General features: G+C 44.5%; 1 protein-coding gene and 1 long non-coding RNA gene across 10 annotated transcripts in view; one reads left to right on the plus strand and one right to left on the minus strand.

Moving 5' to 3' along the window:
• The window catches only part of LOC127534764 (zinc finger protein ZFP2-like), a 31450-nt gene extending 18059 nt beyond the window's left edge, over positions 1-13391 (minus strand). Inside the window, 1 exon segment of the mRNA XM_051950799.1 lies at positions 13081-13391. Within this exon segment, the coding sequence (XP_051806759.1) occupies positions 13081-13285 (205 nt within the window). The 5' untranslated portion in view covers positions 13286-13391.
• The window catches only part of LOC127534770 (uncharacterized), a 124343-nt gene that overhangs the window by 87480 nt on the left and 22846 nt on the right, over positions 1-14017 (plus strand). Inside the window, exon 5 of one of the 9 annotated variants that reach the window (XR_007943201.1) lies at positions 1759-1840. The exons of the other annotated variants lie outside the window; for them this stretch is intronic. This is a non-coding gene — a long non-coding RNA (uncharacterized LOC127534770). Of the gene's footprint in view, positions 1-1758; positions 1841-14017 lie in introns of those variants that run through there. 9 annotated transcript variants of the gene reach the window in all.

A 14017-nucleotide genomic window follows, 5' to 3' on the forward strand; every position in this document is an offset into this window, starting at 1 on the left:
TTTCCCAAAAGCCGCATAATCCCCGCAAGAATCTCACATTTTCACGAAAAAAAGAGAAAATATGCGGGTCGCGCTTGATTTCCACATTTCCGCATAAAATGAGAAAACTATAAACCAATATAAATGGAGTTGTGAGTTTTTTATGTGACGCCTGGCCTGACGTCATCAAGTTTGCGCGTTCACACACACACTGGAAGCATGAGCTGATGTGGAGCACGGCGCTAGTGTTGCCAAACTTAGCGACTTTCTGCTAATTCTAAGCGACTGTCCAAAGCGTCCTAGCGACTTTTTTTTGTCAAAAGCGACGAGCCAACAAATCTAGCGACTTTTCTGCCGTTTTGGAGACCGACAGGAAAACTAAGATCATTCTGCAGTTACTGTCCTCAACAAGCAGCAGGTGCTGCTGTGAGCTTCTCCCCCTCCCAGAGCACAGGCTGTCAGTCCAGTAACCCCACAGCAGACCCAGTGTCTGATGAGAGGACACATCCCTCCGCGGCCAGACGGCAGGTGAATCGTGCATATTTCTGCATATTTCACAACCATTCGCATACTTTGCAACTTTCCGCAATTTCCCCGCACAGAATGGCATAAAAACCCGCATATTTATTCACATAATCAAGGATTTTTGTCCACGTTTTTCTGGAGGGTCTATCTAAACATGCTAAATCTGTTTCTTAGCACAATATTTTGTTACATTGCATGTTTTATTCAATGAAAAATGGAGTTTAAACAGGATAAGAGTTAGGGGCCAGAATAGCCCCACTGTGGAGGGGCTATTCTGGCCAACCCTGCATTGATTTAGAGCCCTGTATTTATTTCATTACATGTCTCCCATTTGAAACTGTTTATGATATTAAATGTGCTGTTGAGGTGCATTTTGTACCATTCTATCATGATTTTGTGCATATTAAACCAGTACAAATATCACATGAAGAAAAGGGGGCCAGCATAGCCCCCACGTTGCCCTATGTTTTGGAAATCTGACTCAGAGATTTTCTTGCTGGGGCTCTTCAATGTTACATTCATTACTAAACAACTTGTAAATGTTCATCTGCTTGAAAACATTCAAACATTTCATGGAGCTGTAGACGTTTTATTACAACTTTATTTCAACGTCCAGATCTCCTCTGCTGCAGTGACAACCTCTGTTGTGTCCTACTGTCACAATGTCTCTGTATCTCGTTGCCATCCTTTTACTTGAAAGAACAGCAGAGCTCAAGCTGAGTGATTCCAGCAGTATGTTCACACCTGAACAGCCATGTTCTCTCAGCAGGATGTGAAAATGTTCCAAACAGCTTCACAATATCTCCAATCACTGCTCTGCTGATGAAGGATGTCATGATAGCAGAAATGTAGCAGTCTGTACCAATACCGTATCCATCCAGACATTCAGTTTGGTTCTTCTTCCTGCTCCACCACCACCACAGTCCAGACTCCATCTGGTCTAATCATCAAGGATTGCTTACATACTTCTTCACAACTGTTGTTGAAGCAAGACTAAAGGTGCTTTAAATCTAAAACATCTACTTTTAACCTCTACAATGGATTCTCATGTGGGCTTTTAATCGATGATTATGTCTGAAACCTTAGCTGCATGTTTTACAAGACTACGGCTTCTCACCCGTGTGACATCTCATGTGTACAGTTAAATAGGACCGATGACTAAAGCTTTTTCCACAGGTTCCACAAGAATATGGCTTCTCACCTGTGTGACATCTCATGTGGCAGTCAAAGACCTGACGAAAGCTTTTTCCACAGGTTCCACAAGAATATGGCTTCTCACCTGTGTGACATCTCATGTGGGCAGTAAAATAGGACCGATGACTAAAGCTTTTTCCACACGAATATGGCTTCTCACCTGTGTGACATCTCATGTGGGCAGTCAAATTGTCCCGTCGACTAAAGCTTTTTCCACAGGTTCCACAGAATATGGCTTTTCCTTTGTGAACTGCCATGTGCCTATTATGTGTTGATGAATCAGAAAAACTTTTTCCACAAGTGCTACAAACATACGGCTTCTCACCTGTGTGACGTCTCATGTGGGTAGTCAAATAGTCCCGATGACTGAAGCTTTTTCCACAGGTTCCACAAGAATATGGCTTCTCACCTGTGTGGGTTCTGTGATGTTCGATTAAATTTGATTCATACCTAAAAGCTTTTCCACAGACATCACATGGTAGAGATTTTTGCCTTGTCATTATCATACCGTCTCGCTGACGTTGGAGCATTGTCTACATCATTACTGTGACTGTTGTTACTCTGATCTCTTGGTTTCTGCTCGATACATCTAGTTGATCCTGAGTCTACATCCTTGCATCCTTCCTGTTCTGGGCTCTCAGCTACACAAGAGATGTGAAACAAGAGCTGATCACTGTTTGGTTTTGGTTCACTGTGGTCACTTTCCTCATCAGCAGGAGTCACCTCAAAGGTATCAGTCTCCTGTTTCAATCCAATTAACTCTTCCTCCTGACTGGAGCAGAGTTCATCCTGTTCCACTTTAATTTGTGGTAACCCTGGGTTTAATTGGTCCAGACTGGTGCACAATTCTTCCTCTTCCATTTTAATTTGAGAAATCTCTGGGTTTGATTGGTCCTGACTGGTGCAGAGTTTCTCCTGCTGGTCTTTAATCCGTAGAGGCTCTGGGTCCTCATGGTCCACCATGGAGTTTCTCTCCTGGTCATGGAGCTGATGGTCAACGACAGTCTTCTCATTCTCACAGACATAAGACTGTGGGAGCTCTGGAGGGACAAAGACACAAAAGACAATGGTTACTACTGTGATGATGGGAGAGCACACATCTGTCACTTTGTCCAGGACTGGCTGTCTCCAACAAAATCAGCTCAAGAGTCGAATGTTTCAAGGAAAAATAATATGATGGTTTATAATGGAAGTCTAGGAGCCATGACACAGCAGCAGGAATGATACAAGCCTCTCCAAATGACTGAACATTTCTATGAACACGTTGTTCCACAGTGGATACAGGATCACAAAGATTCTAATGGTAAACACCACTCGGTACTTTTCTACACACCACACAGACAGGTTTGATGGGGATCCAGTAAAATCTGTCTGAATAAAGCTGCTGTCCTCTTCAGCCTTCAAACCTGTCAGGACATTTGGATTTAATGTTATTCTTATTTTACTGTTGGCTACTGTACTGTTGATTTGACTCATCAGTGAAAACCCAACATGTTAATAGTGGAATGCAGCTGAACACACAGGAAGAAGATGGAGTATCAGCTGCTGCAGAATAATGTCAGGGGGTTCTGGAGAAACCTGAAAACCATCTCTGGCCACAAAGACCCTAAGACTGAACTGAAACAGGAGCAGGAGCGGATGAATGACCTGAAAAGCTTCTTTAATATGTTTGACCCGCCAGCCACCCTCCCCCGGCCCAGTCCACCCTGCAGCAGCCACCACTGCCTCTGTCTGCACCCCCTACTGTCTGTACCACCCCCGCTGTATTCGAGGGGGGTCCAGCTGCAGATCTCCAGAGTGAGGCCGCTTCCGGTGCAGGTTGCCCTCTCAGGTCACCGCCAGCATAGATATGAAGAGTAGATGCGCCAGCGTGCTGTAGCAGCCGGCTAATCGACGTGCCTACGTGGCGGCCATCTTGACGGGGGCAAAGTTCCCATTCAAAGCAATGCATGCACATTGAAAATATATCATAATTTGCTGATTTCTCAACCGATTTTCGTGTGGTTTACTTTATTGTCAACATAAAAACATGTACTATTAATCGAAAATATGTGATCTAAAATAAACACTGCAAAGGCTTCCTACAAAATGGAACCTGCAATTTTAGTTGTAATTCTTTAGGTCCAGAGGCCAAGGACTCTTTTCAGTTCAGCCATTACATATATAAATGTAAATGCTGGATACATAGAAATGTTTTGAGAGCAAAAGATCTAATTGTAAATGTAATCTATTTATTTATTTCTTATTAAGATTAATTTGCCGCAGACCACACATGCTCATGTGCCATTCTAGCACATGCTGACGACAACAAACGGGAACAACAATTTGGTATACTACTCTCCAGCCCTACCGAGATTCAACCAATGCTCTGTCCAGCTGCGGAGCCCACTTGCACATCAGCAGACCACTATAAAAGAAAAGGTCTGTTTCTTGTCAATTACACTTAGTGTTTGCTTCTTCAGTGGACCTGAAATACTTTGCCAGGGTGGAACACTTTTCTGAGCACTGATAAGTGCCTCATGGGTCAGAGGCAGCGACACCGCAGGAGGATGAACAGGGACAGTCACTTCTTCCAGCTCCCGTGGAGGGCAGCTCATCGATAATGGGGGCAACTGATCCTCAAATAGAGCAGAAGCAAGCTGTGAGTCACTCAAATCAAACTCCTTGCCTGCTCACGGGCCTTTACTCGAGTTAACACACTCACTGCAAATACCTCAGGATGGCTATGGGCCACATCAGCCTGCACGGGCTCAGAAATTGGACTGGCAACAACTTCAGCCACAGGAGAGACCCTACCACCAGCAATATAATTCCCCACAATAAATCAAACACCATCAATGGGACAACTATCTTGGAAACCCACCGAAAAAACCAGTCACCAGTTTAGTCTGGATATGAATCCTGTGAAGAGGGGCAGGCACAAAACCCATTTCAATACCCCTCACCACTACACTGCTATTACAGGAAGATCCAGCACCAGCGGCACAAACCAGAGAGATGAGGCACTGAGAACAGGCCGTATCCACGCAGCGACTGTGACCAGTCGCTGGTCCTCCGCCTCCCCTGTGAGGGAAACAAACCTTCGAAAAATGAATGGTTTGAAACAGTCATCGGGCGCCCTAGAACATGGCAGGGACGGTGGGAGCTCTAATCAACCTATCCCTTTGGCTGACTCTGACTGAGCCCCGCTGCTCACGCTTCAACGCTGCACATTCAGCTATAACGTGGCCTGACTGACGGCAGAAAAAAACATTTCCTCTCAGTCGGAGGACTGCCAACACACTACCTGGAGCCTGCTGCTCTGCTTGCTGAACAGATTCACGGAAGGAGAGATCACGCTTGAAAACACATTCTGTGTGTCAGAGCAAACTCATCAGCCATAGTAGCTGCCTGCTGCAGCGTAGTAACCTTCTGTTCATTCAGGTAAACTACAGTACGCTTCCTTGGCAGACAGTTTTTGAACTCCTCCAACAACACAAACTCATGAACGGAAGCTAAATCATCAGCCCTACTGGCTGTACACCACTATAAACAACGTGCCCTTTTCCCTGGCAAAGTCCATGTAGCTTTGGTTCGCTGCTTTCTTAAGGCCACGGAAACGCTGTCTATAGGCCTCGGGGACCAATTCATAGGCACGTTGAACAGCACTCTTCACTTTATCATAAACCAGACATCCGTTACAGAGAGAGAAGAACAGGCCTCCAGAGTCTTACCTGACAACTTGCACTGTAACAAAATAGCCCACACCTCTCTAGGCCAACACAAAGCAACAGCTATCTGCTCAAATGCCACTGAAATAAGCGTCCACTTCAGTCTCACGAAATGCAGGAACCAAAGAAATGTTTTTACTCATATCAAAGAGGAACCCGCATCCCACCAACGGGTGCATTCACTACTTTCTGTAACTCGAGTTGGCATTTTAACGGCGGTCTCCGCCTCCGCTTCTTCAGCTCCAAACTCCCTGCGCAGCTGAAATTCTACGCTCACGTTCCTCTTTCTCCAACTGCAAACGGAGCCAGTCGGACTCCCAGACGTGCATCTAATCTGGAGCCTGGAGATGACTCGACAGACTGTGGGTCAAAACGTGGTAAGGTGAACAGCCTATCCCCCGGAGTTTGCAGTACTTCACCAGACAGACCGACAACCGGCGGATCAGTCTCCTCCTTCCCCTGAAGAGCACAGCGACCGACTCCTGAGATCCCCGCTGCAGCATGCTGGTCTCCACCAGCGGACACAGCCGCTGGTGGCTTCAGCCACCAGTTCAGCAGACTCAGACACCGGTGAGGTAAGAATCCCCTTACGCATTATCGAGTAAAACTGACTTTAACTCCAGTTTAACGAGCGACGATGAGATAATAAACCATAATGGTCCGCGATCCGCAAACAAGTCCTGTTTCCGACACGTGTCCAACCGCTCCACCGTCGGATTAGCCACAAATTCAGAAAAACCAAACGCAGCCATACTCACCAACAGCAGCAAAAGGGCCGCAGGCCACAGCCAAACAGGCTAACAGAAACCCGTCTGATGACCGGTCCTACGCACACAAGTGGACCGTACCACTGCAGCCAGTGCGGGGACATACGATAGGCAGAACTACACCAACACCCACCAAACTGTCCCTCAGTCCTCCTAATTTCATTTCACCTGTCTATCTTCTGGAGCGTGCCGGGCTCAAGGCGGCTTTAAAGGCTGAACTCAGCAGCCAAAGCCTTGAACGCCTACCCCAACAGGGACTGAATCCCCTGCCCGGGATTCAGCCCGAAAACAACAAACACAAAACAACAGAGTGTCCGACGGAGGAGCTGAAGCTGAACACTCACCTGTCTGTCTGAGGAAAGCCGTGAATGAGGCGACAGCCACCCGAAAACAACAAAGACCCACACCATCCAGAGGACCAACGTCCTCCAAAAAAGTGGACGAGCCCCCAAATATGTTACATCCCGTGAGCTAGGGGATGAGGGGAGTAACAAGTAGCAAGAATTAAGATATACAGAGGCAGTGAAAACTGGGTGCAACTCAACAGAGGGAATTTATTTTGCTACAAAGGAAAAACAATAGCTCAAAACAAAAACAGGCTTCACAAAGCCAACACTGGGTGCCCAACACGCAGCCCGTCAATAAGTAGACCCTGGGTCTTGAAGAGAACACGAGGAAACACCAGCTCCACACTCTGGCAGCTGATTTGGCTCACTGGCACCGATGATCAGGCTTTCCTCCCATTTAACCATCTCGACTGATGGTAAGGAGCCACAGGTGCACCTAGCCACTCCCACCTGGTGTAACCTTGGAACAGAAAAAAAAAGAGAAGGGAACACAATCCTACTAACACACCACAGTCCGTAACTATATATATATACACACACACACACACACACACACACATATAGGCTATTATATACATATAACAAGGAGCTAGACTAGAACAGGATAGTTTATTTACATTTACAATAAACACAATTATTATTAATATTAACCATTTATTTTTTATACCTCTCTTTAGGATGATATATACATATAACAATGAGAGACTAGAACAGGATAGCTTAACGTTTACAATAAACAACTTAAGTATTAATATTAATTATTATTTAATTATTTATTTCTCTCTCTCTCTCTAGGCTGTTATATACATCTAAGAAGGAGATAGATTAGAACAAGATAGAGGCACACTGGACCACAGTTTATTTACATTTACAATACACTGGTACTCAATCAAATGTTTAAAATGTTTAAAACTCATCAGGTTTAAAAATGTTTGCTGCAGAGCACCGACTCATCACTTGCAGCAAACCCCACCCTCCTCAGAGCTGCTTCCCACTTCCTCCTCAGCCGAAAGTCTTTAGGAAACCTACATGGAGTAAGAACAGTAGAAAAAAAGTAAATAAGTCTGTACACAACAACATATCTAAAAATAAATCATGCTACTAAATTAAGGACAAAGAATTGAATTAGCCAATATACTGTAGACCAGAGTTATTTAATTTAGTATAACCTTGTTTAGTAACATTTCAATTGTGTGAGAGCAGTCCTAAAGGATTGCCTGAAATCCCAATCATAAATGGGTTTGGAGGAATAACATAGATGCTAATCTGTATATATATATATATATATGAGTTAGGCTTTATAACTACTATTGGTAGTATTGGTGGTATTAACAGTAATGCGACTACTAGTAGTAGTAGTGGTGATAATACACCAACTACTGCTGCTGATACTGTCTCTGCTACTACAACTTGTAATACTATTACAAATGCTGACACTACTTCTACTACTCTAACGGCTATTTATACTACTGCTGCTGCTTGAACTTTTGGTATTACTATTACTGCTGCTTGTACTTTTAGTATTACTACTACTGCTTGTACAACTATACTACAGCTACTAATAATCGCCTGATGTTTGGTTGTCCAGCTGTTAGCTTGCGTAGTGTTTTGGTAGCGGCTAACTAGTTAGCTCTCATAGACTCTGAACAAGATTTAACAATGAAAAAAGAACCAAAAAATATTCTTACCTATGGAAAGTTATTCCAAGTTTCCTTGTCTCCAGCGTTCGACGTAGTGTGCAGTAAAATGCAGCGCAATGAGCCAGTATTGTTACTTTTTTTGTTTTCGCCCCGTACACACCAATGGAAAAAATGAAATCTTGACCCGACTAGCCTTGTGTCTCCGTAGGCACGCCGCTCTGAGGGGCGTGTCTTATCTACTCTTCATATCTATGACCGCCAGTGTCAGGCCCGGAATAAACCTTTTTGTGCATCTGTAAAAGGACTCCGGACAGAAACCAATGAGGTTACACACTCGGTACAGTAGGTGGCAGTATGCATCTTTATGCATACCGTTTGCGATCCGCCATTTAATCCAGAGAAGAAGAGAAAGCGCAAGACTCTGGACTTTAACAGCTGCAATGTGTTATTTTTTCAAGTAACACAACTCCGTGTAGGACATTTACGGTAAGTGAAATTTATGCATCCCAAAAAAACAAATCCACGAATTGCATATGTTTGCTGTTTCACTTGCTGCTCTATGCACGTAAATGATTCTGACAAAAAGCTGCTTTGGAAGTGTCCTTTTGCTATTTTCTATGTACTGTAATTTGTACATTAATAACTTATGGCACTGTTTGTACAGCAGTTTTGCTATAGGAAGACTAATCGTTTTCTCTCTGTCTTTTCCATAGGACAAAGACGAGGCCAGGGTAGTCTCAGAATGTAGACAAGCAACAGCTTGGGTTTTAGAAAACCAGCACTTGTTTGTAGACAAGGTGGAGTTGCCCTGTGCCCTCACAATGGCAGAAGAGGAACTGGCAGAGGCTGTGCAGCAGTACCAGAGACTTTGGTCTGAGGATGAAGGCTCCATTATTGATGACCAGGAGAAGGAAGAAATCTTGGAGCCATTTAAATTCACTTTCTGTAAAGTGGAGGACTTATGGATCTTCTGCGAAAAAATTGCAGACCGACGGAATGTTTTGATATATGCAGAATGCAAAACTCAGGAATAATTCAATAATCTGTTCAATTAAAGACAGAAAAAAACAATAAAAATGTCTTTTCATATTTGTTATTCTGAGATAATGCACACATAATAATTTATATTCCTTATATCATGAACAACACAGATAGGTTAGTGCGTTTTAAGAAAATCAATACAGTTTTAACGAGCCCTATGCTGATGTTTTTAAATTTAATAAAATTTGATTGGCTTCTATGTCTTCTATCTTCAGGTGTAAAGTATGACATGCAAGAGATAGCTGGAATCGCTTAATGTGATAGTAGACGAAACAATATATTGTGTATAATATATATTAACATGTTATACATTAGGGCTGCACAGTGGCGTAAGTGGTTAGCACTTCGCCTTGCAGCAAGAAGATCCCTGGTTCGAATGCCAGGGTGAGCCTGGGATCTTTCTGCATGGAGTTTGCATGTTCTCCCTGTGCATGCGTGGGTTTTCTCCGGGCACTCCGGCTTCCTCCCACAGTCCAAAAACATGCTGAGGTTAATTGATGACTCTAAATTGCCCGTAGGTGTGAATGTGAGTGTGATCGTTTGTCTGTATATGTAGCCCTGTGACAGACTGGTGACCTGTCCAGGGTGTCCCCTGCCTTCGCCTGAGTCAGCTGGGATAGACTCCAGCACCCCCTGCAACCCTAATGAGGATAAAGCGGTGTACAGAGAATGGATGGATGGATGTTATACATTATATACATGAGATGCTGTGGCTATGAAAAAAAGCTTCATTAATTATGTTGATGATTTGATTTAACTACACTTCAAAAGAGCGTTAGGTTCACAATGTAAACAGATGCATAAGCACATTTAGTTCAAATCTTTACAATAAAACAAACTATTCAATTATAAATTAATTGTAAATGGCAGGCGTCCAATCAAAAAGTGTTGTTTTTCTGTATGAAATAGGCACAAGCTATATTGATGCAGTTGTAGTGCAGATGTAGGCTCATGCAATAATGTTGCTGGCAAACGTCTAACCATGCTAAATGCTATGTATACAGAATAGGCTACATCAACATGAATTCTACATTTAATAAACATGCTTTTCATGTTACGCTGTTGAGTCATAAAATACAAATCCACGACAAACCACTTCCTTCGAAATTGTCAACACGATCTTATTTTGAAGTTCCTGCTGTGCACTTCTTGTCCTGAGTGACCTGACGCTGGAGGCGACCTGAGCAAGGAGCCTGCAGCATAGCGTTCTCAGGCGGGAGGTCTAGCGTTCTCAGGCAGGAGGTCTGCAGCCAGACTCTCTTGCTGTATAGACCCCTTGCAGTGTTTACTAACACAAGGTATGCGCGCGCAGACCCGGTGCAGGAGCTCCTCCACATTCCACTTTAATTTAATGGGTGAGCCAGTGTCTGACGACTGGGGTGTCTCGGAGTTCCCTGAACAAGAACAGAAAGATAGCGATTAGGAAATTGCACGTCTCTGCTTTAGCCGCATCAATGGGCTCGCTTTGAGAAGGCGGTGGCGGCTGTTGTTTGGGGCTGCTACCGCTGACAGCTGCCTCCTGCCGCCTCCTGCTGCCTGCCGGACACGGCCGCTTGCTGTTTGGATGCAGCAGACGGTGTGCTGTCCTGTTGCTGCTGGCCTGGTTCGGCATGTTGGGTATTAAAGTAATCCTTCAATGCGTTATCAGGCACTACTTTGACATACTGCACTGTCCTGCTAACGGGCTCAGGGCTTCTCCGGTATATCAGCAGGAACTGTGATATCAACGTAACGACTGCTCCGGAGAACGCGTTAATCAGTATTAAGTAAACCAAACGTTTAGCCGCGGTAACAAAACAAGTTCCACCTGGTCTCACAGCTGCCATATCATCTGCTTTACTACGATTCTGACAGCCGACAGCACAAGAAGAAGGCATATTTAGCGTAATATGTGCTTGCAATATCACGCCTTGGCCAGGTAAACAGGCTTTGTTTTGAACCGAGTCTACGGGCGCGGCTGCCTAATTAAGTATGCATACGTCATGTGAAAGGGGTCTATTCCCCTCTCTCTATTGCTCCATCACAGCTCTCCAACCATTACACCTCCCCTCCCCCACAGGGCCCCACACTCACAACCATCTGTCCTGTCTGGTCCCGGTACTGAAGATCTCGCACCCCAAGGACCTCAACCACTACAGGCCGGAGGCACGGACATCCCACCTGATGAACACCCTGGAGAGATCGGTCCTTTGTCATCTGCGACCCCTAATGAGCTCATCATTGGACCCGCTGCAGTTTGTCTCCCAGCCTGTCATCGGGGTTGATGATGCAGGAGAAGATGAAGAACACTGTGAAAATCATGTTTTATGATTTCTCCAGTGCCTTCAACACCATTAAGCCTGCACTTCTGGGGGACAAACTGGAGCAGACAGGAGTGGACTCTCACCTCACAATGCTGCTGGATTACCTCATCAACCGGCCACAATTTGTGAGGGCAGGGGACTGTGTGTCCGATACTGTGGTATGCAGTACAGGGGCCACACAGGGGACTGTCCATGCCCTCTTTCTTTTCACCCTCTACACTGCACACTTCTCCCATCACATCACAAACTGTCATCTTCAGAAGTTCTCTGACGACTCCACCATTGTTGGCCTCATCACGGATGGAGATGAGGAGTACAGAGAACTTATCTGAGACTTTGTGGACTGGTGCCTTCTGAACTGCCTACAGATCAACGCAGTGAACACTAAGGAGCTGGTGGAGGACTTCAGGAGCAGACACATTTCTTCTTCACCAGTGAACATCCAGGGAACGGACATTGAGATTGTGGACTCCTACAGGTACCTGGGTGTTCACTTAAACAATAAACTGGACTGGACTACAAACACCAGCGCACTTTATAACAAAGGTCAGAGTAGACTCCACCTACTCAGAAAACTGAGGTCCTTCGGGGTGGAGGGAGCACGTCTGAGAACCTTTTATGGTTCTGTGGTGGCATCAGCCATCCTGTATAGGGCGGTCTGCTGGAGCAGCAGCATCACGACTGCAGACAGGAAGAGACTAAACAAACTAGTAAAGAAAGCTCCCTCTGTCTTTCTTGATACTGTGGAGGTGGTGGGAGACAGGAGGATGATGATGACAAAGCTGTTGTCTATCATGGAGGACACCTCCCACCCCCTGCAGGAAACAGTAAGATCACTGGACAGCTCCTTCAGTGACAGACTGCTTCACCCACTGTGTTTGAAGGAGATACCGCAGCTCCTTCCTTCCTGCTGTAGTCAGACTGTACAATCAAGCTCCCAGTAGTTCAGCTCATTCACTAATTGTGCAATAAAAATGAATAGGACACTGTGCAATTTCACAGAAATGTTTCTGTAAACATTTATATTTCCTCTAGAAGGAGAAGTTGATTGTCTATGCACTGTGTGCTGCTGTTTTTCTTTCCTCGCACTTTTTTTTGTATTGGCTGCTGGAACACTGAAAATTTTCATGCTGTGGAATCAATAAAGGCTGAATCTCCATCCATCCATCCATCACTTGACTTCTGTACTCTCTAACTCTGTATGTGCACTTTCTGTAGATCATGAATGATATCTACACACGGAATTATGTCTCTGGACTGAAATGATGGAATGACTGGAGTTTTATTATTAAACTGTTTGATAACACAATGCAGTTGTTGTCAGTGTGGAGTAGTTCAGATAAACACTTCCAGCACCTCTGAACAGGAAACTTTGGTTCTTGCTTCCAGGATCAATCAACACAACGATCACAATTTTAAAACTCCACACAGCATCAACTAACAGACACCATATTATGAGCCCATTCTCTCATCCTCACAATGTGTCTCAGTTCACCGTTAACTATTCACCTGAACACTTCATGATGTTCTACATGATATAAGTGGAATTTTTCACCATCAAAACGCATACACACCTATGGGTTGTAAGGAGATCTGTGGTTTCCAGATGACATCCAGCAGTCTGCGCTGACGATCGATCTCCTCCTGGTACTGGACGATGGTTTTTTCAAACTCTGAGAATATTTCTCCAGCAGCAGCAGTTAGTCTGTCGATGATCAACTCTCTCAGATACTCAACTGAACACATCGTTACAGTATCGCTGTGATATTTCTCATCCATACTATAATACAGCCGTTTTATAGCGCAGTCCACACAGCAGTGAAGCTAACTCTGCTCATGCTTCTTTGTTTGCATCCGCCGGGTGTCACACTGTGAAGTTCCGGCAGAAACACTGAGTTACTTTCTTCTTCCTCATTGAATTAGGCGGACTAGACTCATCACTGGCGTATTGCTGCCACCTACTGGATGTTACTCATAGTCCTTAGAGAATCCTCCATATTTTCTTTAGCAGTCCTGTGGTCATGAGAAAGTTCAGAAGTTTCTTCATATTTGTCCACTCCTCCATGTTAAGTAGAAAGCAAAGATTAAAAACAGTTCGTCCAGCTGCTCCTAGTCTCTAATGTTTCTTCTGTTGGCACGAGTAGAGCTTACACTTGAGAAGAACATTTCTCACAGTTTCGAGTTCACCACAAATATATAGCAAAATCAGTCCCCCTCTTCTTTTGTTTCCTGAACCCTCTGCCATATTTCTTTGACTAGTTTGTTCATGACAGAGTCATAATCTGACTTTCCGTGTGCTAAATCAAATTCTATTCTTTCCTCCTTGGTTGCTCTTTGTGCCAAGCTATCTGCTTCCTCATTGCCCTCCACACCCATATGTGCTGGAACCCAAATAAAACCACCTCACACCCTGCTCTGTGAATTTGAAACAGTGCTTGAAATATTTCTCATAGAAAATTGGGTCTGGATTTGGAGTTTGCTTCTTTATTGATGTCGACACGGCTGATGAAT

This window comes from Acanthochromis polyacanthus, chromosome 7 (assembly GCF_021347895.1).
Source record: "Acanthochromis polyacanthus isolate Apoly-LR-REF ecotype Palm Island chromosome 7, KAUST_Apoly_ChrSc, whole genome shotgun sequence".
Classification (NCBI taxonomy): domain Eukaryota; kingdom Metazoa; phylum Chordata; class Actinopteri; family Pomacentridae; genus Acanthochromis; species Acanthochromis polyacanthus.